Genomic DNA, 21,104 nt, shown 5'->3' with positions numbered 1-21,104 from the left:
CTGGCCCTGAGCTGATGGGATTTGTAGTCCGAGGTATCTGGAAGGCTGGCGCAAGAGCTCTGACCGTGGATTCCCCACCAGGAAACATGAGCGGCGGCTGAAGGCAGACAGTGGCAGAGGCAGGATACGATCCCCTTCCCTGCCAGGCGTGCTGTGACATGCAGACCCCAACCCGGAGCCTGGCACACCCTGCCCGTGTCTCAGACACGCAACTCTGCATCACAGCTCCCTAGGCGAGGGGGGGGGGAGAGAAAGAGCGCCACCCCACCCCCTCACACTCCTTTCCCAAGCCTGGGTGCCTAGGCTTGCCTCCGCCCACTAGACGCAACTGCCCTCCAAAGCAGGTCAGGAACCCTGGCTTCCCATCAGGCCTTCTTTCCTGGGGAAGGGAAGCCAGGAGTCCTGCTCCCCTCCCCACCAAGAGAGGACCCAGGAGTCCTGCCCTGCAGGTACCCACCAGAAAAAAAAAACACTTTTATTATGATGATGATGATTTTAAGAAACTTTAATTTTTAAACTAAGGGCAAAAGACAAACCACAATGAACATACTAAAATGAAACAAAGAGGACCCAGGAGTCCTGGCACGCCTCTTGAGCTGGCGCCCCACTAGAGGCAGACCCCCTTTTTAGAGGGCTCAGGAGTCCTTCTCTCCCCCCCCAAAAAAAATAAATTCCTGACACACTTCCTCCCAGAGGACCCACCTAGAGGCACACTCCTTCCCTGGAGGACCCAGGCGTCCTGTCCCTTCCCCACCCCCACCCTTGCCCCCCAGGGGAGCCAGGAGTCCGGGGCCCCCCCAAGCCCTTTACTCTAAAAACCCTATGACCCCTCCTCTTCCAAGAGGAACCCAGGAGTGTCCGAGCCCACGGCGGAGAGAGGCAAATGGGGGGGGGGTGAGAGAGACCCTCCGCCCCGCCCCCTACCAGACCCCCACCCCAACCCATTCACCCTCGCCCTCCTCCCACCGGAAGTGGCAGGAATTCCCAGGCTCCACGTGACGCTCTGGAATGCGGTGACGTCACCCAGGGGGGTCCATTAAGAAAAAAAAAGTGTTGCGTGGGGGGCGGAGAGAGAGAAAGGGAAGGAAAGTTTTCTGGGACGGAAGAAAGTTTGCAAGAAAGTTGAGCGCGGCGCCTCGGCCCGGGCGGGGATCGAGCTGGGGCCGCAGGAAGCTCGACCCCCTCCCCAGCTGCCAGCTCCTGGGATCAGGTGAGCCCCTGTGGGGTAGAGGAGACCCCCACCCCCACCCCACCCCACCCATTGCATTCAAGCCTGATGCAATTTTTAGGGTGGGGAAATCGGCCCCGTATTTCGAGCTGGGCGCGTCCCTAACCCCCTTTCCTGGGATCCCCTCCCTCCTTTCTCCTCCCCATATTCTCTAGGGTGAAAGTTGGCTAGCACCCAGGATCCCCTCTTCCCCCACCCCCACCCCCGTGCATGGGGGCTAATAGGGGGCTCCCCGCTCCCACTTTGGGGCCGATAGAGAGCTCCTTTGGAGATGGAGGGCGGGAGCTCGGACGCCTGGGTTCCTCCTTCCTGCCCAGAGTTGGTGGGGCGGCGGCAGCAGCAGCAGCCTTGGGGATCCGGGGTGGGAGGGTTGGGTGGGTCGGAGCGGGGTTGGTAGCCTGGACGCCTGGGTTCCTGCAAGGAGGGGGGGGTGCAGTAGTAGGCCTCGCCCTGAGCTGGGCTCGGAGCAACCCCTCGAGCTCAAGGGGTGGATGGAGCATGTGCAAAGTGCCTTAAAGCCTGGCCTATGGGGACCGACCCATAGCTGTCTTCTTCCAGAGAGTCTGGGTGTGGCTTCGGAGCAGACCCTGACACGATTTTAAGGGGGAAACTGAGAAGCCGGGCGATTTGGGGGAGGGGTGGGGGAAAAGACCCCCAAAAAGGGGGTTCGTTGCTATGACACCCTTTAAAGATCTGCTAGCCCACTCTGCTGCGTGGCTTTAGGGAGCTTCTAAGGGGCTCCCAGACCCCCATTTGTGCAATTATGGCAAGTGTTTCCCTTCCTTCCACCCCACCCCCCAATCTCCTTGCTGAAGTCCTTTTTGGCCTGCATTTGCAGAAGGAATAATGCTAACAATTTTATTATTTATATCCCACCTATCTGGCTTAGTTGCTCCAGAATCTCCTCATTTAAACTTCCCCGGTGAAATAGGATTTTTTTATTTTTTTTACTGAAACCTTGAAGTCATTCAAATATATAAAAGGATGTCATATAGAGGAGGGAGAAAGGTTGTTTTCTGCTGCTCCAGAGAAGCGGACAACATGGAGCAATGGATTCAAGCTACAAGAAAGAAGATTCCACCTAAACATTAGGAAGAACTTCCTGACAGTAAGAGCTGTTCGGCAGTGGAATTTACTGCCAAGGAGTGTGGTGGAGTCTCCTTTAAGCGGAGGCTTGATGTTCATATGTCAGGAATGCTTTGATGGTGTTTCCTGCTTGGCAGGGGGTTGGCCTGGATGGCCCTTGTGGTCTCTTCCAGCTCTATGATTCTATGATCCTCCTGGTCTGGACCTCCTTCGACGATTCTCTTTATTGCTTGCATCCACAGGCCATCTTTCCCCCTTCTCCTCCTCCTTCCATCCTCACAAGAGCCCTGCGAGGGAGGCAGGCCAGCCTGAGAGTCAGGGTCTGGCGTCCGAGGCCACACACAGCGAGCTCCATTTGTCCGGCACTCACGGCACCACCAGCTTTTAGCAGTTGGCCTCGTTTTGTGTGTGTGTGCGCTGGATGACCTTCTTAAGAAGGTGTGGGTTTTCTGAAGATCGCAGTGAGGTTGAAGCCACCTTTCCCCAACCTGGCGCCCTCCGGTCAGCCTCGCATGAGTCTGAACCACCTGGAGGGTACCAGCCTGGGGAAGATTAGTTTCCTAGCTTCAAAGTGCATCTCTGTTGTGACTAAACTGGGATCTCCAAAACTGGTGAATGATGCTAATAAGGGGTGCATATTTGACCCACTCGCTATCCTGAAATGAGTGTTGAAAACCCACTGAAATCCCGCCTCGCAGGGTTGTTGTAGGGAATTATTGAGGAGAACCATCTGCTCAATAACATCCACCTAAACATTAGGAAGAACTTCCTGACAGTAAGAGCTGTTCGGCAGTGGAATTTGCTACCAAGGAGTGTGGTGGAGTCTCCTTCTTTGGAGGTCTTTAAGCAGAGGCTTGACAGACATATGTCAAGAATGCTTTGATGGTGTTTCCTGCTCAGCAGGGGGTTGGACTGGATGGCCCTTGTGGTCTCTTCCAACTCTATGATTCTATGCTCCTCCCAGTGCTATTTTTCCCCTGGTGGCTATGCATACCCCTAAACATTTTGTGAATCTTTACTTTTATTTTCCCCGGTTTGAACTATAAAATGGTGATTTTCTTGAGTCGAAATGAGAGTACCCCTAAACATCTTTTTTTTTAGGGAAAAAGGCTCTACCTATTTTTTTTTTAGGGATAATAGGCTCTAACCCAGGCACCCCCAAATTGCGGCCCTCCAGATGTTTTAGCCTACAACTCCCATGATCCCTAGCTAACAGGACCAGTGGTCAGGGAAGATGGGGAATTGTAGTCCAAAACATCTGGAGGACCAAAGTTTGGGGATGCCTGCTCTAACCTATAACTCCTTGGAGAAAAAAGTGGGATAGAAATGTAATAAAATATAATATTTCTTCCTTGGATTTGTCCAAGGTCTTCAGGGTGCCTCGCAAAAGAGTTCAAACGCTGCGGAATGGACCCAAGAGTCCTGGGCTCCGAGAAGGCTCACTGCTTATGTTAGCAGCACTGTAATAACACTTGTAATGTAACGAGAACTATGGACGCAATGGAGTGATAAAAATTTGGATTACAGTGGTGCCTCGCTTAACGAATGCCCTGCTTAATGAAATTTCCGCTTAACGATAGGATTTTTCGAGCGGAGCTTGCCTCGCTAGACGAATGCGTTTTACGAAAAATTCATCTAGCGAATCACGGTTTCCCATAGGAATGCATTGAAATTCAATTAATGAGTTCCTATGGGCAAAATTTTTTAAAAAAAATTCAATGCATTCCTATGGGATTCGCTAGACAAATTTTTCGCTATAAGAAAAGACCCGTGGAACGAATTAATTTCGTCTAGCGAGGCACCACTGTATTTTTTAAAAAAAAGATGTGGTAGAAAAGGTTTAATCATTGGACCCACAGAGGGGGAAGTCCAGAGATCTGTGGGGATCTTGTAACTTCAGATGAGCTGCGGTACGATTGTAAATTAAAATATTCAAAAAATGAGAAAAGAAAAAGCTCTCTGCGGCAACTTCCGAGGCCCAGATTTCTTGCTCCTTTGAAAATGAAATGCAAATTTCTCTCTTTTCGTTCATTCCTAGCTCCCCACGTGATGTCTGGCCCCACCTGGCTCCCCCCGAAACAGGTGGGGGTTCCGGGGCAGCCTGGGGTCACCGTTTCTACTCCGGCTGCCTTCAAGCCCCAGAAGGGTTTTGCGTCTTCTCCGAGTGCCCCCCAACCCACCTATGGGTCTCTTGAGGCCAACGGGACAATGAGCGTGACGGGGCAGTACCTACCCCCCGTGCCAGGTAAGGTGGTGGCGGAGAACATCAATGGATTATTTGCATGGCAGCGGGTGGGGCTGGATGACCTTTGGGGGTCCCTACCAACCTTACGATTCCAGGTTTACCTGGGGGGAGGGGTGCTAAGAAGCAAGGGGGCGGCAGTGGGTCAAGTTCACCAGTTCTCTTGCATTAAATAGATTTAACTGGATTTTGAGTGAATGTGCAGTTTGTTGTGACTGTTTTGAATTTTATGCCGTTATTATTATTTTCGGGGGGGGGGGGGGCGTGCCAGCTGCTATTCTGAATTATGCTCCTTGTAGGGGGAGGTAGGGGACACTTGGGCTGAGTTTATGGGACTGAGCAGGGAGGGCACCCAAAAAGTTTGGGATCCAAAAAAGTTTGGGGTCCGCTGTTTTAGGTCTTACTAGCCGACAAATCTCCAGGTCTGGGGGGGGGGGGCATCTTAAAGGACTTGGATGTGAAATTGCTGGTCTTCCGAGGAAATCCTCCTAACCTACCTTGCAGGGTTGTTGTGGGGTTTTACCGAGGAGGGGGGGTGAACCACGGACTCCTTGGAAAAAAGTTGGGATATAAATGCAAGAAATAAGCTCTTCCGTTGACCTGCTTAAGAAAGCTGGAGGGGCCAGCCAGACGCATTGGACCCAGTGGGGTTACTCTCACAAAGCAGCTGCTTCCTGTCTACCTACCTGGGCTCACCTGGGGCTTACCTGGAAAAATGACGCCACTCCCCTCGCCTCAGTCCCATCAGGTTAGAGCAGATCCTAACTGGCTGGAGGCTGGAAAAATTCTTATTCCAACTGAAACTTCGGAACTCCCTGCCTCTTGATAACAGGCAGGGGCCTCCCATGTCTTCCTTCTGGCAACTGCTAAGAACATTCACGTTCCGACAAGCTGACTCAAATGCTTCTGAATCTTAATCTTTCTGGGCCTTTTTTGCATGTTTTTAAACCGTTGTTGCAAATTGCGTATTTTCTGAAACCTCTTTGAGCTGTTGCTTCTCTCATGCCAGGGGTCAGCGACCTTTTCCAGCAGGGGGCCGGTCCACCTTGTGGGGGGGGCAGACTATATATTATTTTTTTGGGGGGGAGAAATGAACGAATTCCTATGCCCCACAAATAACCCAGAGATGCATTTTAAATAAAAGGACACATTCTACTCATGTAAAAACATGCTTCCTAAACATTAGGAAGAACTTCCTGACAGTAAGAGCTGTTCGGCAGTGGAATTTGCTGCCAAGGAGTATGGTGGAGTCTCCTTCTTTGGAGGTCTTTAAGCAGAGGCTTGACAGGCATATGTCAAGAATGTCAAGAATGCTTTGATGGTGTTTCCTGCTTGGCAGGGGGTTGGACTGGATGGCCCTTGTGGTCTCTTCCAACTCTATGATTCTATGATTCCCAGACCATCCACGGGCCAGATTTAGAAGGCGATTGGGTTGGATCCGGCCCCCGGGCCTTAGTTTGCCTACCCCTGTCTTATGGACTCGAGTGGTGTGTAAGTTTTATTTAATAGATGAAAAATAATAAACCTCCCTCTTGGTTTCTTCTCCCCCCCCCCCACCGCTCCCCAGGCCCTCCGCCCCATGTCCACGACCCCACCTTTGACCATCATTACTCTTCCGCCGACGAGAGAGGATCGGGGGGTTCCTGGGGCAGTGCTTCTCCTCCTGGATATCCCCTGCAGGTAAGCTGGGCTTGGACACCAGGTTTTGGGATTCGCGAATGCCCGAAACCCCATTGCACTAGAACCAAATTTCTCGTGACATCTGATGACCAGCTTGACGGTCACTGTTATAATTTCTTTGCTGCTTGGCTCCAGCTATGGGTCTAGGGGTGGGGGGTGGGAGAAGGGTGCCCAGTGGCCCTAGAGATCTGTGACGGTGGGTGGGTGGGTACTGATCCTGTTGAACCGCAAGGAATGGGGGGGGGGTCCTGTCCAAATCTGGCTACAGTGGTACCTTGGTTCTCAAACTTTATCCGTTCCGGAAGTCCGTTCCAAAACCAAAGCGTTCCAAAACTAAGGCACGCTTTCCCATAGAAAGTCCTGCAGAACGGATCAATCCGTTCCAGACTTTTAAAAACAACCCCTAAAACAGCCATTTAACATGGATTTTACTGTCTGACGAGACCATTGATCCATAAAATGAAAGCAATTTGTACTGTACTATAGGTGGCGCTGTGGTTAAACCACTGAGCCTAGGGCTTGCTGACCAGAAGGTCGGCGGTTCGAATCCCTGTGACGGGGTGAGTTCCCGTTGCTTGGTCCCAGCTCCTGCCAACCTAGCAGTTCGAAAGCACATCAAAATGCAAGTAGATAAATAGGAACCGCTACAGCGGGAAGGTAAACGGCGTTTCCGTGTGCTGCTCTGGTTTGCCAGAAGCGGCTTTGTCATGCTGGCCACATGACCTGGAAGCTGTACGCCGGCTCCCTCGGCCAATAATGCGAGATGAGCGCGCAACCCCAGAGTCGGTCACGACTGGACCTAATGGTCAGGGGTCCCTTTACCTTTTACTTTTTATAATATAAATAAGACGGTATTGTATATGATAACAATTTAAATACAGTGGTACCTCAACTTCCGAATGCCTCGACTTCCGAAGCTTCCGACTTCCGAAGTCCGCTAACCCGGAAGTATTTTCGCCGCGATTGCATTCTGCACATGCACAGAAGCGGTGTGCGCGGTCTGCACATGCACAAAATCGCGCTTTGCGCATGCACAAAATGGACGCTTCGACTTATGAAGTTTTCGACTTCCGAAGAGTTCCGCGGAACGGATCGCCTTTGTAAGTCGAGGTACCACTGTAATTTCCCCCCCTTACCTGCACTGATGATGGTCACTGTTTGGAGGGGGGCTTTTATCCATTTCCGCAGTCACACAATCGAACAATCCGTAGCTGAACTGGGTTCCACACAGTCACAAGAAAACGAAGCGAAAAAGCCTCAAAAACAAAACCGCAAAATAAATAGCAAAAACAAAAGAGCCCCACTTAATCCGTTCCGGAAGTCTGTTTGACTTCTGAAATGCTTGGAAACCAAGGCACGGCTTCTGATTGGTGCAGACGCCCCGGAAACAATAGCCGACAGCCGCCTCGGACGTCCGGCTTCCAAAAAACGTTTGAAAACCAGAACACTTCCTTCCGGGTTTTCGGTGTTTGGGAACCAAGGCGTTTGAGTACCAAGGTACCACTGTACTTCAAAGGTGCCATCACTCCTGAGTCCCTTGACCGATTTGAGTGCGCTAGGCAGAAATCCACACGGTGCAGCTCTGGCACAGAGGGTAGCGCTGTGGGAAGCCCCAACCCACTAAAGCCCTGTGGGAAGCGCTGTGGGAAGCCCCAACCCACTAAAGCCCATATTTCGCCTGCTCCCTTACATCCCAGCTCTGGCAGACTGTCTCGCCAGAGTGGTGCATGCTCTAGTTATCTCCCGCTTGGACTACTGCAATGCGCTCTACGTGGGGCTACCTTTGAAGGTGACCCGGAAACTGCAATTAATCCAGAATGCGGCAGCTAGACTGGTGACTGGGAGTGGCCGGCAAGACCACATAACACCGGCCTTGAAAGATCTACATTGGCTCCCAGTACGTTTCTGAGCACAATTCAAAGTGTTGGTGTTGACCTTTAAAGCCCTAAACGGTCTCGGTCCAGTATACCTGAAGGAGCGTCTCCACCTCCACCATTCTGCCCGGACACTGAGGTCCAGCACCGAGGGCCTTCTGGCGGTTCCCTCGTTGCGAGAAGCCAAGTTGCAGGGAACTAGGCAGAGGGCCTTCTCAGTGGTGGCGCCCGCCTTGTGGAACGCCCTCCCAACATATGTCAAAGAGGAAAACAACTACCAGACTTTTAGAAGACATCTGAAGGCAGCCCTGTTCAGGGAGGCTTTTAATCTTTAATAGATTATTCTGTTGTATTTTTTCTGTTGGAAGCCGCCCAGAGTGGCTGGGGAAACCCAGCCAGATGGGTGGGGTATAAATAATAAAAAAAAATAATTATTATTATTATATTGCCTGGCATCCTCTGCAGGGATGTTGTCGGTCATCCCCTGAGTTGGTGAGGCTCGTTTGACAACAACGAAAACCCAAGCCCTTTGTGTCATTGGCCCGGTCCTGTGGGACTCCCTGCCACTGGAGATTCAGCGGGCGCCTTCTTATAAACGCCTGCCGAAAACATTTCTATTCCGCAAGGCTTAACTGATGTGTGTTTTAAACCCATTTTATGGTTTTTATCGCATGGCTTTATTCTTTTATTGCAACAAACCGCTTTGAAGTATATATATATTTAGGAGGTGGCAGTATATAAACCGTTTTATAGATAAATAAATGGCCCACAGCAGGAGAGACAGCAGAGTCTGTTTAACCCATATGCCCCAGCCCTGTTGTCAGGTGGGCGGCAGGTAAAGGTGTGTCAGCCGTCGCTGTGGAATCTGCTTGCGGTGTGCACAGAAACTCTGCAGGAATAATAGCTGTATATCTATCGCTTCATATACAAAAAAACAAAACCAAGCGGTTCACGTAAAACACAAGTAAGATGATGGGGGGGGGGAAGGAACCCAAAACGACGAAGAAACGCTGTAAATACTGTATCAATAAATAGCAAAACAGAGCAGTGCGATTAATCTTACATGTCTGGCAAGGCCTGCTTTTAAACAGGTGGGTCTTTCCATTTCATTTCAATTTTAATTTGTATACTGCCTTTCTGTATTCTGTGGTTTGCAAGCTGTAGAAACAGCAAAAATAGACAGCAAAGATCATGCAACCTAATAACAATCTGACCCCATATAAAAAAGTCGCAATAACTTTAATAATATAATAATAATTTTTTATTTATACCCCGCCCATTTGGCTGGGTTCCCCCAGCCACTCTGGGCGGCTCCCAACAGAATATTAAAAACACGATAAAACGTCAAAACATTAAAAACTTCCCTAAACAGGGCTGCCTTCAGATGTCTTCTAAAAGCCGGGTAGTTGTTTAAAATAAACATCTGATATCAAATAAAGCAATAGTCAATAATCCACTGGAATATAGCAGTAAACTGTAAAGTGAAATAGCAGCAAATAATAACTTATCCGTTACAATAAAGAATTACTAAACTACAATCAGTAAAAATAAGTCGCAGTACATAAAATACCACGAAGCATACAAAACCGGGTAAATGATCAATCAGTTTGATACAGCTTATAAAATTACCGTATTTTTCCGTGTGTTAGACGCCCCCATGTATAAGACGCCCTCTGTTTTTTTGAGCTCAAAATTAAGAAATAAATAATTGCAACATTCTGTGTATAAGATGACCCCGCAATTTTAAACTTTAAAAAATTGGGGGGAAATATGGTCTTATACACGGGAAATACTTGGCCGCCCTTTGTGCCTCACAGAAAGGGAGAAAGGTGTTTGACCCCTGGCTATGCTCAGGTGAGAGCCCACCATAGCTTCCCCATCCTTGGTTTAAAGGATAAATCCGACAGTAGGTGGGATTTTGGGGGGGGGGGTTAGAGGGGTCTCCCAGGCTTCAAAGTGGTCTCTCTCGCTGCCCATCGGTTGACTGGCGCCAAGAGACCACCCCATGGCCCACCCGCCCCTCGCCCACCCTTCTCTTTCTGCCAGCAGGGGGCGTCTCTTGAGCAAGGTCCGCCCCGCCCCTCCAGCATCGACGTCCAGATAGACTCCCTCACTAGCATGCTGGCCGATTTGGAGAGTGCCCGGCAGCGCCGCGGCGAGAGGCAGGTGAGAGACACCGGGAATTCAGGGTGGGGAAGGGGAGGCGGTGGTCAAAGAGGCGATACCTACCCCATGTGCCTACCCACCCTCGCAGAATCAGAGGGTTGGCAGGGACCACGAGGGTCATCCAGTCCAGCCCCCTGCAAGGTGGGCATCTTTTGCCCAATGTGGGTCTCGAACTCGCGACCCCAATATGTAGAGCCCCCTGCTCCCTGAGTGAGCTGGGTTTCCCTGTGGCCCGGATACCGGCGTTGGAAGACTTTAAAAAGTTCAAGGGCTTGTCGCCGCTACAAATTTCACCCAAAGCATTTTTTAAAAAGCAGAAATCAGGTTTGCTGTGCGGCTGCTAGAGATCCGGGTTCGGATCTCGATTCCACAACGGAATCCGACAGGAGCTCATAGGGCTGTCATTGTCGACATACAGGGGCATTAGGGTAAAAAATATAATAGAGGCAGCGATACGATGGAGGTTTCAACACTTATTTCGTGATAGCACACCCCTCGCTAGTATCGTTCGCCAGTTTTGTCCCGGTACCTGAGCCGTGTCCCTTCTTTCCCCCACAGAATTTGGAACCCGCTCCCTTCTCCCATAGCCTCCCTCAGGCTGGCATCGCCAAGCCTGCCTCTGCCTACAATCCGGGCCCTTCCGGAACCTTCTCCGCCTCTGCCAAGCCTCCGGGGTTTGATCAAGCCTACGCCAAGAGTGCCCCTTACGGTGGGCAGCCAGCCCCTGCCCAGTACAGCGGTGCCCCTGTGCCCGGGGACCCCTACACTGCCAGCTACCACCGGCCAGGCCCGGCCGCCAAGCCGTACCCTCAGCCGATGCCCGCCTCTTACGCCACGGCTTCCTCATCTGCTGGCCCGCCGTTCAGTGTCCAGGTCAAGGTGGCGCAGCCGGTCGCCGGGTACAACCAGCCCCGGCGCCGGGCGGAGCAAGCGTACGGCCCGCCCTCCCCCCGGCTGGACTACCGGGCAAAGCCGCCCCCTCAGTACGCTTCGGAGGTGGGCGGGCGGCCCCGAGGCCACGACGCCGAGCCCTGGTACCCGGAGCCGCCATCGTTCGGCCGGCGGGTGGCCGAAGGGGAGTTCTACCCAGGGCCCGGCAAGGCAGGGGGGCCGGTGGGGCAGTACCACCCCGGGTTGGCGAAACCGGGGAAGGAGGAGATGGCGGTCGCTTCGCAGATGCCGGCAGCTGGCGGAGGATTCAGGTTTCAGCACCAGGTAAAAGGAGAGCCCGGGGGGGGGAGGCGGGCGAGGGTCAGGTGTACGGGGGGGTCCTCTCGGGGGGGCAGCCTGCGTTCGAGTCAAAAGGGATTCCGGCAGGTTTTATTTTGTTTTCCCGTCGAGTGGGGAGCGGGGAGGGTTCTGGTCGCCTCCGCTGGAAAAGGATGTTGCAGGGGGGGGGGATGTTTCTGTGGTCGGTGGTTAGAGGAGCAAGAAGCTTCTGTATCTGAACTGCCCTGGGGAACTTCAGAGGAAGGGGGGCCATACAAATTTAATAAACAATCATTATCTACCTGTCTGTATCTGAGCTATTCTGGGGATCTTTGGATGAAGGACAACATAGAATGTTAATAATAATAATAATAATAATAATAATAATAATAATAATAATAATAATAATAATGATCTGTCTATGTCTGAACGGCCTCAGGGTTCTTTGGATGAAGGGCAGTATACAAATTTAATCAATTATTTGATTATTATTCTTTCTTTCCTTCCTTCCTTCTTTCTCCCTTTCTGTCTTCTCTCCCTCTTTCTTATTCTTTCCTTCTTTATTCCCTTCCTTCTTTCCTACTCTTCTTTCTCTCCCCTCTTTCCTTCCTCTCTCCCTCCTGCTCCTTCCTTCCTTCCTTCCTTCCTTCCATCCGTCCCATCTTTCTTCCTCTCCCTCATTCTTATTCTTTTTCTTTCCTTCCTTCTTTCTCCCTTTCTGTCTTCTCTCCCACTTTCTTATTCTTTCCTTCTTTATTCCCTTCCTACTTTCCTACTCTTCTTTCTCTCCCCTCTTTCCTTCCTCTCTCCCTCCTGCTCCCTATTTTCTTCCTTTCTTCCTTCCTTAGCTCACTGTTCTAGCACCCGTTATTTTAATGGGCTTCAAGATACTAGTAGTCTATATTTGAACAGCTCTGGGGTTCTTTGGATGAAGGGCAGTATACAAATTTAATTTATTAATTATTATTATTATTATTATTATTATTCATTGTTGTTGTTGTTGTTGTCTGTCCATTTCTGAACTGCCCTGGGGTTCTTTGGATGAAGGGCAGTATACAGTTTAATAAATAATCATCATCATCACCTATCCATCTATTTATCTTTATTGAAGGTTCTTTAACCGTGATTCCTGCGTTGCAGGCGGGTTGGGCTGGATGACCTTTGGGGGACCCTTTCTCACTCTACGTTTCTGCAATATTGCAGAGCTGGGAAAGGTTTCGCAAAGGGCAAAGCCAAGAGGACAGAGCGGAGGGAGCAGTTCCCCTAGGAAGAAAGGGCTGCAGCAGTTGAAAGTTTTTAGTTTGGACCAAAGGCATGTAAGGAGAGACACGTTAGAGGTTTATAAAAGTGTCCGTATCCTGGAGGAAGAGGGAAGCTTCCCTCCTCCTCTCTCATAGCTCTAGGACTCGTGGGCAACCAGTGAAGCTGGATGTGGGGAGATTTGGGGCAGATAGAAGACGGTCCTCCTTCCTGCTGTGCATAGTTAGACGGCGGAACTCCCTGCCACAGGAGGCAGGGATTAGGCAAATTCACGGAGGGGAAGAGGGCTATGGATGGCTTGAGAAGGGGTGGTGGGCCTCATGGATCTTTCTCTGCCTTCCATCTCGACCCACCAGGTTCCCCCCAGCCGCCCAGAAGAGGAGCTGGACCGGCTCACGAAGAAGCTGGTGTACGACATGAACAACCCTCCATCGGGCGAATATTTTGGTGAGGTTTCTTAAGTTTGGCACCCCAAGAGGTGGGGAGATGACAACCGCTCGGTGGCACAGCTTCGGAACCAGGGTCCGCAGAGGCCGAGAGGGGAGGGGGAGGTCCAGCCGGCAGCTGTGCCAAGTCTCGGCTGCTGGTGGAGCCTCCACGTCGAGGAGCAGTCTATCTGCAGACGGGAACCTGGGGGAACGCTTCCCTCACCCAAAGTCCGGCTGCTGCGCCACACTGGGTTGTAGAGAGTTGCTGGCAGGGGCATTTTGGGGGAGGGGGTTGAGGGAGAAGGGGACCCTCTTCCAAGCCTCCGAACGTCTCCTTCCTCCCTGGCAGGCCGCTGCGCCCGCTGCGGAGAGAACGTGGTTGGCGACGGGACGGGCTGCGTGGCCATGGACCAGGTCTTCCACGTGGAGTGCTTCACCTGCGCCACTTGCCGCTGCCACCTCCGTGGGCAGCCGTTCTACGCCATCGACCGGCGCTCCTTCTGCGAATCCTGCTACATTGTGAGTGGGTCAGGGGGTCCTGGCAAGTGGGATGGTGTTGGATTTTTTGAATAGTCAAGTTACTTTAGAGCCGGTCTAATGTAAATACTGTCTGTTTAAGAAAAACAGGTGCCGGTGTTTCTGTTAATTGCTCACAGGCGTGGGCTCTGCTTCTTGTATATAAGGCTCTGCCAGAAAGCCTTCTGTATCTCTTAGTTAGATTTTTCAGCTTGATTCATCTCTAAGTAGATCACTCTCTCAGTTGTTCTCAGTTTAAGAGATTCCCAGTTGAATCTTAGTATGAGAGTTGCTTAGTTATAAAGCTAGTTTACTGTTAATCCTTGGGTAGTTTAATGGGAGTTATGTGGGAGGTTTGTGGGAGGTTTTGGAAAGTGGGTAGATAACATTGCTAAGAGAGAAATCATTTATCTTTAGTTTAAAGTCTCTTTAGAGTCAGTTTGTTTTTCAGTTAAAGAAACCCAGCCGTTTGTATTTTCTTCTGCATACTTTTACGAGTGTGCAGCTAGTAAGGGGTTTCATATAAGGGAGATAATTCCCTACGCTCTTGGTGGTGTTTTCTTAGCCAGGTCAACTTCTGACTGCGTATACTCTGCGTGAAGCGTACTTTAAATGGCCGCTGTAAAAGTGGGATATATGATTTAGGTTAAGCAGGTTTCAATATCCAGTTTTCTCCAATATTATTCTTATCATATATATATTATTATCCAATAGATGGGTGCAGAGGGGGGGCTCTGAGAGCCCCCAGCTCTCGGCTCCTCCCCGCTGGTCTATCCGCTGGTCTATCCGGCATTGGCAAACACGTCTTTGGGCCCTCTTGTGCAGCTTTCCCCTGGATCATAGGTTCAGAGGCACTCTGCACATGCCCAGAGGCATTTGCACTCATTCCACAGATTCTCTACTGAGACCAGGCTTTGGGGGTTTAGCCTTTTGTCTTAATCCTTTTTTAATTTTTTTAAAAAAAAGCTTCATTCCTCCAGTTTTCTGGGTTAGAATCACAAGGCTGTAGAGTCGGAAGGGGGACCCCAATGGCCATCTAGTCTGAGCCCCCTGCAGTGCAGGAATCACAGCTCAAGAATCTGTGACGGGTGGCTACCCCGACCTCTTGTTTAAACCCTTCCAGTGAAGGAGAGAGTCCCCCACCTTCTGTGATGTTGAAAAGTTATGTCCCCCACCCCTCCGGAAGAAAGGTTGCAGACCTTGGGACTTCTTACCTTACCGTTTCTCATATTTTAAGACATACCCATAAAATAAGCCATAGCAGGATTTTTAAGCATTCAAGGAATATAAGCCATACCCCGAAAATAAGACATAGTGATAGGCGCAGCAGCAATGCCGGCCGCGGCAGGAGGAGGAGGAAAAAAATAAGACATCCCTTGAAAATACAGTGGAACCTCAGTTTATGAACACCTCGGTTTACGAGTTTTCGGTTTACGAACGCCGCAGACCCATCTGGAACGGATTAATTCACTTTCCATTACTTTCAATGGAAAAGTTCGCTTCAGTTTATGAACGCTTCAGTTTATGAACAGACTTCCGGAACCAATTGTGTTCATAAACCGAGGTACCACTGTAAGCCATAGTGTGTTTTTTATAAATATAAGACGTGTCTTATAATATGAGAAACACGGTAGAGAAAGTGCGAGTAAGACTCGAAGTTTATAAAAAAGATGTGTAGAATTGAGAAAGTGGAACAGAGAAAAGGTCCCCCCCCCCATACCACTGGATCTTGCGGACATCAATAACCTCCTCGGTCAATTCGCCCCATCCTCTTTTAACGTCATCCAAGTTGATGGCCGCTGCTGCCTCATGTGGCGGGGAGTTCCGCAGTTTAACTCTGAGCAGCGCAAAGAAGGACTTTCTCCGATCTTTCCCGAGTCTCCCAACATCTGGCCCCGTTGTATGTCCACGGGCTCTAGCGCTCTGAGAGAGAAGGAGGGAAACTTCCCTGTCTCTACCCCACGCGTAATTTTGTAAACTTCTCTTTCTTGCCTTTTCTCTAAAATCCCAAGAACTACACCCTTTCGCCATAGGGGGCCTGCTCCATCCCCTTGTCCCCACCCTCAGATCTTATGATGAAGAATGGTATATATATCATCATTGTAGTAGGTAGTAGCAGTAGTATTGTAGTAGTAGTTCCGGTTGCCCTTTTCTGAAGTCCTAGATATCTGCACCGGGTGTGGAACCAAGACAAAACACCTCTAAATTTGCGTCCGGATGATCCGGCCTTCGTAGATAAGAGGCGTCTATTCTCATCTGAAATCCTTCTGCATGGTCTGTAGGTTGAAGCCCCCTTTTCCTCCTCTTGCCAGGTGACCTTGGAAAAATGTTCTATGTGCTCCAAACCCATAATGGACCGGATCCTGCGGGCAATGGGGAAAGCCTACCACCCACAGTGCTTCACCTGCGTGGTTTGCCATCGCTGCCTTGATGGGGTCCCGTTCACGGTCGATGCCACCAGCCAAATTCACTGCATCGAAGACTTCCACCGGTAAATCTCTCTCCCCCCCCCCAGCTTTCTGCTAAATGGAATTTACTTGGGGGGGATGGGGGGGGTTCGTGGGCACCATAGCTGCCAAGTCTCCCGTTTTCCCCGGGAAATCCCCGTTTTTCCAGCTGTTCCTAGCTTAAAAAACGGATTTTTTGTTTTTCCCCGGTTTATTCTGGCGCGGCAGCCATTTTGGAACTGGGCGGAGCATGCTCAGAAGCGATTGGGGGGGTTTCTGGGCATCCTTGGCTCTCCCCTCCCAGCATGCTTTGGGGTTCGGTGAAGATGATAACTCTGATTGCCCACACTTCTCCCTAAAGCCCAAAGTTACATCAATTTGAAATGCAACTTTTAAAACCTGCAAATTGCCCTATCTTCCAGGAGTTTGTCTCGTCCTCTTTTAAACCCATCCAGGTTGGGGGGGGCATCTCCCGTCTCCTGTGGCAGGGAGTTCCACAGTTTTGACGACGTGTGGATATTCTCCCTCTCCTAGCATATCTGAGATAAAAGCGGGAGAAAATTCACTTCTGAACTCCTTAATCCTTGTGTGTGTCCCCTCCCCGGCAGGAAATTCGCCCCCCGGTGCTCAGTTTGTGGTAATGCCATCATGCCAGAGCCTGGGAAGGAGGAGACCGTGCGGATCGTTGCCCTGGACCGCAGTTTTCACATAGGCTGCTACAAATGCGAGGTGAGACAACTTTGTCCGGTCTCCCGGTCTCTTTGTCCTGTCCCTCTTCTAATGCCATCCAGGTGAGTGACCACCCCTGCCTCTTGTGGGAGGGAGTTCCGCAGGTTAACGTTATGCTGTGTTGGGGAGGGGGAGGGGGAGGAGCACCTCTGGTGGGGGGACACCTGTGTTCCTTCTTGGGTAGCTTGTTCCCTTTTGCTCCCCACCTGCACTCACCACTCACCTGGGGCTCCTAGATGCTGTCGGCGTGCGACAGCGGCCACAATACCGGGAAACGGCTTTGATTGGCCGGCTAAACCAGGTGAGAGGAGCTGATGGGTCTCAAACCCTCAGTGAGCAGACGAGACCAAGTTTGGGTCCAACGGTCAAGAAGGCCGTTTCTGTACATGCTGTAGAGCAGGGGTCCCCAGACTACGGCCCGCGGGCCAGATGCGGCCCCCCCAATCCGGCCCGCGACGACCCCCGCCGCCCACTGCTGCCGCCCACTCTTACGGCGCGCAGCGCGGCTGCGCTCTTCCAGGTCGGAAAAAAGCGCCCAAAATCATTTGTGCGCATGCGTATGGGCCTCTCCCGACCCAGAAGAGGTCATTTCCGGTGCACTTCCGGGTCGGGGGAGGCCCATACGCATGCGCACAAACGATCTCCGTCGCTTTTTCCGACCTGGAAGCGCGTAAGTGTGTGTGTGCATGCGCACGGGCGCACACTCCCCCGCCCTCCGGCCCGTCGCGCGGTCGGCGCAGCAGGCACCGTCCCAAAGCCGGGAAAGTCTGGGGACCCCTGCTGTAGAGAGAAATGAGGGGCAGACGGGGCTCATCCACCTGTGAAGGGAGCCCGTCTTGGAGGAGGAAAACTCTGGTTCTCAACCTCCGCTGCCTTGCGGGATATCTTCGGGATAAGAAAACCCTACACAAATCTGGAGTGGAGTCCCTAAGAGGGTTGGATGGTGCCTTGCACGCCTCCTTCCGGCAACTCCTGCAGCCGAGCTGGTGCCAGACGTCTTGCTCTGCTTTCCTTTGGACCACACCTGCGAGGCCGGGGGGGGTCTGGTCATCTGGGCAGCCCAGGACCCCCAGACACACTTGCTCTCTGGGGGGATCACTTCAGTGATGCCGATGCAGAGGTTTGACTTTACCCCCTGGAGGCGCACTCCATTGTCTCTCGAGACGGACGGATGTCAGCCGCCAATTCTCTTCTCTCTCCCCCCCTCCCAGGAGTGTGGGCTGCTCCTCTCCTCCGAGGGCGAAGGCCGAGGCTGCTACCCGCTGGACGGCCACATCCTTTGCAAGAGCTGCAGCGCTCGGCGGATCCAGGAGCTCTCCTCCAAGATCACCACGGACTGCTGATGGCTTCTGTCTCTCTCCCCCACCCCCAAATCTCCTTGTTGGTTTTCTCTATGGGTTTCTGCCTCCTCAACCGCTCCACATTTTGCACCCCACTTCCTTCTGCCTTCATCACTGAGTTGCAGGGAGTTGGGATAGACAACCCGTTGGGGCCTTTTCAGTCCTCTTTTCCTTTGGCCATAGAAACCCTGCTGTGTGTCTTGGGGGCGGCAGCAGCGCATCTCAAGCCCCTAACTCACTCTCTCGGCTTGAGATGCTCTTTCTCTCCCTGCCGCCCCACTTTCCTGTCCCGCCCTGGCTGCCTCCTTCCCCCCCCTTTACCCCCACCCCGGTTCCCCTCTGCAGGTTGGCGGCCTCAAACATTGACCCTGCATTTCTCAAAGCGGAAATGGATTGTGTCTGTCTTCGCTCTGCATATCTCTGTCTTCGCTCTGCATATCTCTGTCTTCACTCTGCACATCTCTGTCTTCACTCTGCACATCTCTGTCTTCTCTCCACCACCAGCCCCACCGTTTCCCTGCCTTGAGGGCTCCCCCAAACCTATAAGCTGGTCTTAGCTATGTGCCATCTCCCCCCCCCCCTGGTCAGTTACAGCAGCCTTAACTAAGCAGGTGCCATACAACTCCCATCAGCCTCCAGTCAGCTGTGCTGGCTGAGGGTTGATGGGATTGGAATCCAGAACACTGGAGGGCAGCACCAGCTTAGAAAAAGGGTGAATTTTATTAAAATACCCTTCCTCACTCCTCCACCATTGCCACTAACTGAGGGAAATGGGATATCAAACATCTGGGTCTATGTCCCTAGCTCTTGGTTTTATTTTTTGAATTTTTTTAAGAATTCCTCGAGTTCCTTCTGTGTGTGTGAATATTTTATAAAAGGATGGGTATTTTTTTAAAAAATACATAAAACTCCCCACCCCACAAACGTCTTCCCCTAGGGCATGGGGTGTTGTGTTTGTGTGCATTATGTGTCAGAATTTAATTAAAGATGTGTCAAACTTCACCTTGTGTCTGCTAATTTTGGAGGGGGGTGGCTTTTGCTAAACCGTCCCCCTGAACCCAGCCCAGGGGACTGGGAGAGCTGTTACCTGGGCTCGGATTGCATCGGCCGGCAGATTATTTACTTATTTCATAAAATTTATTACTCCAAAAAAAACCCAGCCCCACCCTAATAATAATTTTATTATTTGTACCCCGCCCATCTGACTGGGTGCCCCCAGCCACTTTGGGTTTACCAAGTGAATGAAATTATGAGTCAAAACATCTCTTTAAGTGATGAAATCGGCATCAAACTGGAATCCAGATTAAAACACATGTCAGCGTTCCGCATCTCTGGGTAGGCTTGTTTAAATGAGAATGGTTTGGGAAGAACTGAAAAAAGCCTGATATCAATAAGCAGGGAGTTCCAAAGTGTAAAGGACCTACCTTTTGCAAATTTTGGAACTGTGGCAGCTCTCGCCGTGATCTCGCAAGTAAATTATTCCCATCGGGTTAGCAACTGAGACGTGGTGATTCAGCTGGGGTTGGGCCTAGACAGTGGAGTTTGGATATATTGCAAGGAGAGGTGTTGCGGTCCGGATATGGGGGTGTCAGAGACCTGTATATCTGCAGCAGGGTCCCCACCTCTAGTGCCCCAGAGCGCTCGATCGGCATGAAAGCCGAGCTTTCTTTAGCCCCTGAGAAGAAAGTTCTCACCTTTGGGCTGATTGGAGCCAATTGTTGTTCAGGGAGACATGCCGGCCAGAGAATAGTCTCCTTTGGTCCCTCTGGAGAAGTATAGCAAGGAGAAGTTGTTCTGCTTGCTCCCCAGCTAAGCGCTCAGGAACACAGAAAATGCCCAACACGCTTCAGTATCGAGAGAACGGTGCGAGGGAAGTCGATTCCAGTCTGCGTCAACAGAAATCTAGCGTCCAGAGCAAGGGAAGTCACAGTACTGCCCTTTTCTGCCTTGGATCAGACCCTGCCTGGCGTCCTGTGTCCTGTTCTGGGTACCCCACTTTCAGGAGGGTGTCGACAAGGCGGAAGGTGTGCAGAGGAGGACGATCGAAGGTCTTGAAACCAAACCTTAGGAGGAACGGTGGACGAAGAGATGTTGTTGTGAACTGCCCTGAGATCAATGGATACCTCATGTTGCGTCCGCTTCAGGTTGCGTGTTTTTGTCTCGTGTACCGCAGCAAGCTGGAAGTACCAGAATGGGTTACTTTGTGCATGTGCAGAAGCGCCAAATCTCACAGCGCGCCTACACAGACGCAGCGCTTCAAGTTGTGGGCTTTTCACATTATGGGCGGGCCTACGGAACGGATCCTGTCCGTAACATGAGGTACCACTGTAATCATCATCCTCAGTGCTTTTTTTATGGGGGGGGGGGATGCAGGGGTATGCATACCCCTAAACATTTTGCGAATCTCTCTATTTATTTTTCCTGATTTGAAATATAAAATGGTATTTTCTCAAGTCAAAATGAGAGTACTCCTAAACATTTATTTATTTTTTTGAAAAAAGCAATTATTATTCGCAATAATAATAATAATAGGGTAGCCATCTTCAAATATCTCACGGGCTGCCCCATGGAAGATGGATCGAGCATCTAAAAAAGCTAATGCCATTCTGGGCTGCATCAATAGGAGTATAGCATCTAGATCTAGGGGAGTAATAGTACCACTGTATTCTGCTCTGGTCAGACCTGACCTGGAGTACTGTGTCCAGTTCTGGGCACCACAGTTCAAGAAGGATACTGACAAGCTGGAACGTGTCCAGAAGAGGGCAACCACAATGGTCAAAGGCCTGGAAACAATGCTTTATGAGGAACGGCTTAGGGAGCTGGGCATGTTTAGCCTGGAGAAGAGATAGGTCAAGGGGTGATATGATAGCCATGTTCAAATATATAAAAGGGTGTCATA

At 51.0% G+C, this 21,104-nt stretch overlaps 1 protein-coding gene across 1 annotated transcript; it reads left to right on the top strand.

Moving 5' to 3' along the window:
• The first annotated feature begins 1,032 nt into the window (after positions 1-1,032).
• Positions 1,033-18,339, top strand: TRIP6 (thyroid hormone receptor interactor 6). The gene is made up of 10 exons (XM_060281910.1): positions 1,033-1,210; positions 4,353-4,559; positions 6,124-6,236; positions 10,157-10,276; positions 10,835-11,491; positions 13,102-13,192; positions 13,523-13,692; positions 16,002-16,180; positions 16,745-16,865; positions 18,077-18,339. Exons 2-10 carry the CDS (start codon positions 4,364-4,366, stop codon positions 18,206-18,208), a joined length of 1,779 nt encoding a protein of 592 aa, XP_060137893.1. The 5' UTR covers positions 1,033-1,210; positions 4,353-4,363; the 3' UTR covers positions 18,209-18,339.
• Positions 18,340-21,104: the final 2,765 nt, after the last annotated feature.

The sequence above is a fragment of the Zootoca vivipara genome, chromosome 13 (assembly GCF_963506605.1).
Source record: "Zootoca vivipara chromosome 13, rZooViv1.1, whole genome shotgun sequence".
NCBI lineage: Eukaryota > Metazoa > Chordata > Lepidosauria > Squamata > Lacertidae > Zootoca > Zootoca vivipara.
Note: the sequence above shows the minus strand (reverse complement) of the source record. Positions and strands in the feature narration are given on the sequence as shown.

Bases quoted from the DNA above. Each gene is read 5' to 3' on its own strand.
- TRIP6 (XM_060281910.1), top strand. From the start codon at position 4,364: ATGTCTGGCCCCACCTGGCTCCCCCCGAAACAGGTGGGGGTTCCGGGG. The intron at 4,560-6,123 runs GTAAGGTGGTGG...ACCGCTCCCCAG, and splicing joins GTACCTACCCCCCGTGCCAG to GCCCTCCGCCCCATGTCCAC. The intron at 13,193-13,522 runs GTGAGGTTTCTT...CCTCCCTGGCAG, and splicing joins TCCATCGGGCGAATATTTTG to GCCGCTGCGCCCGCTGCGGA.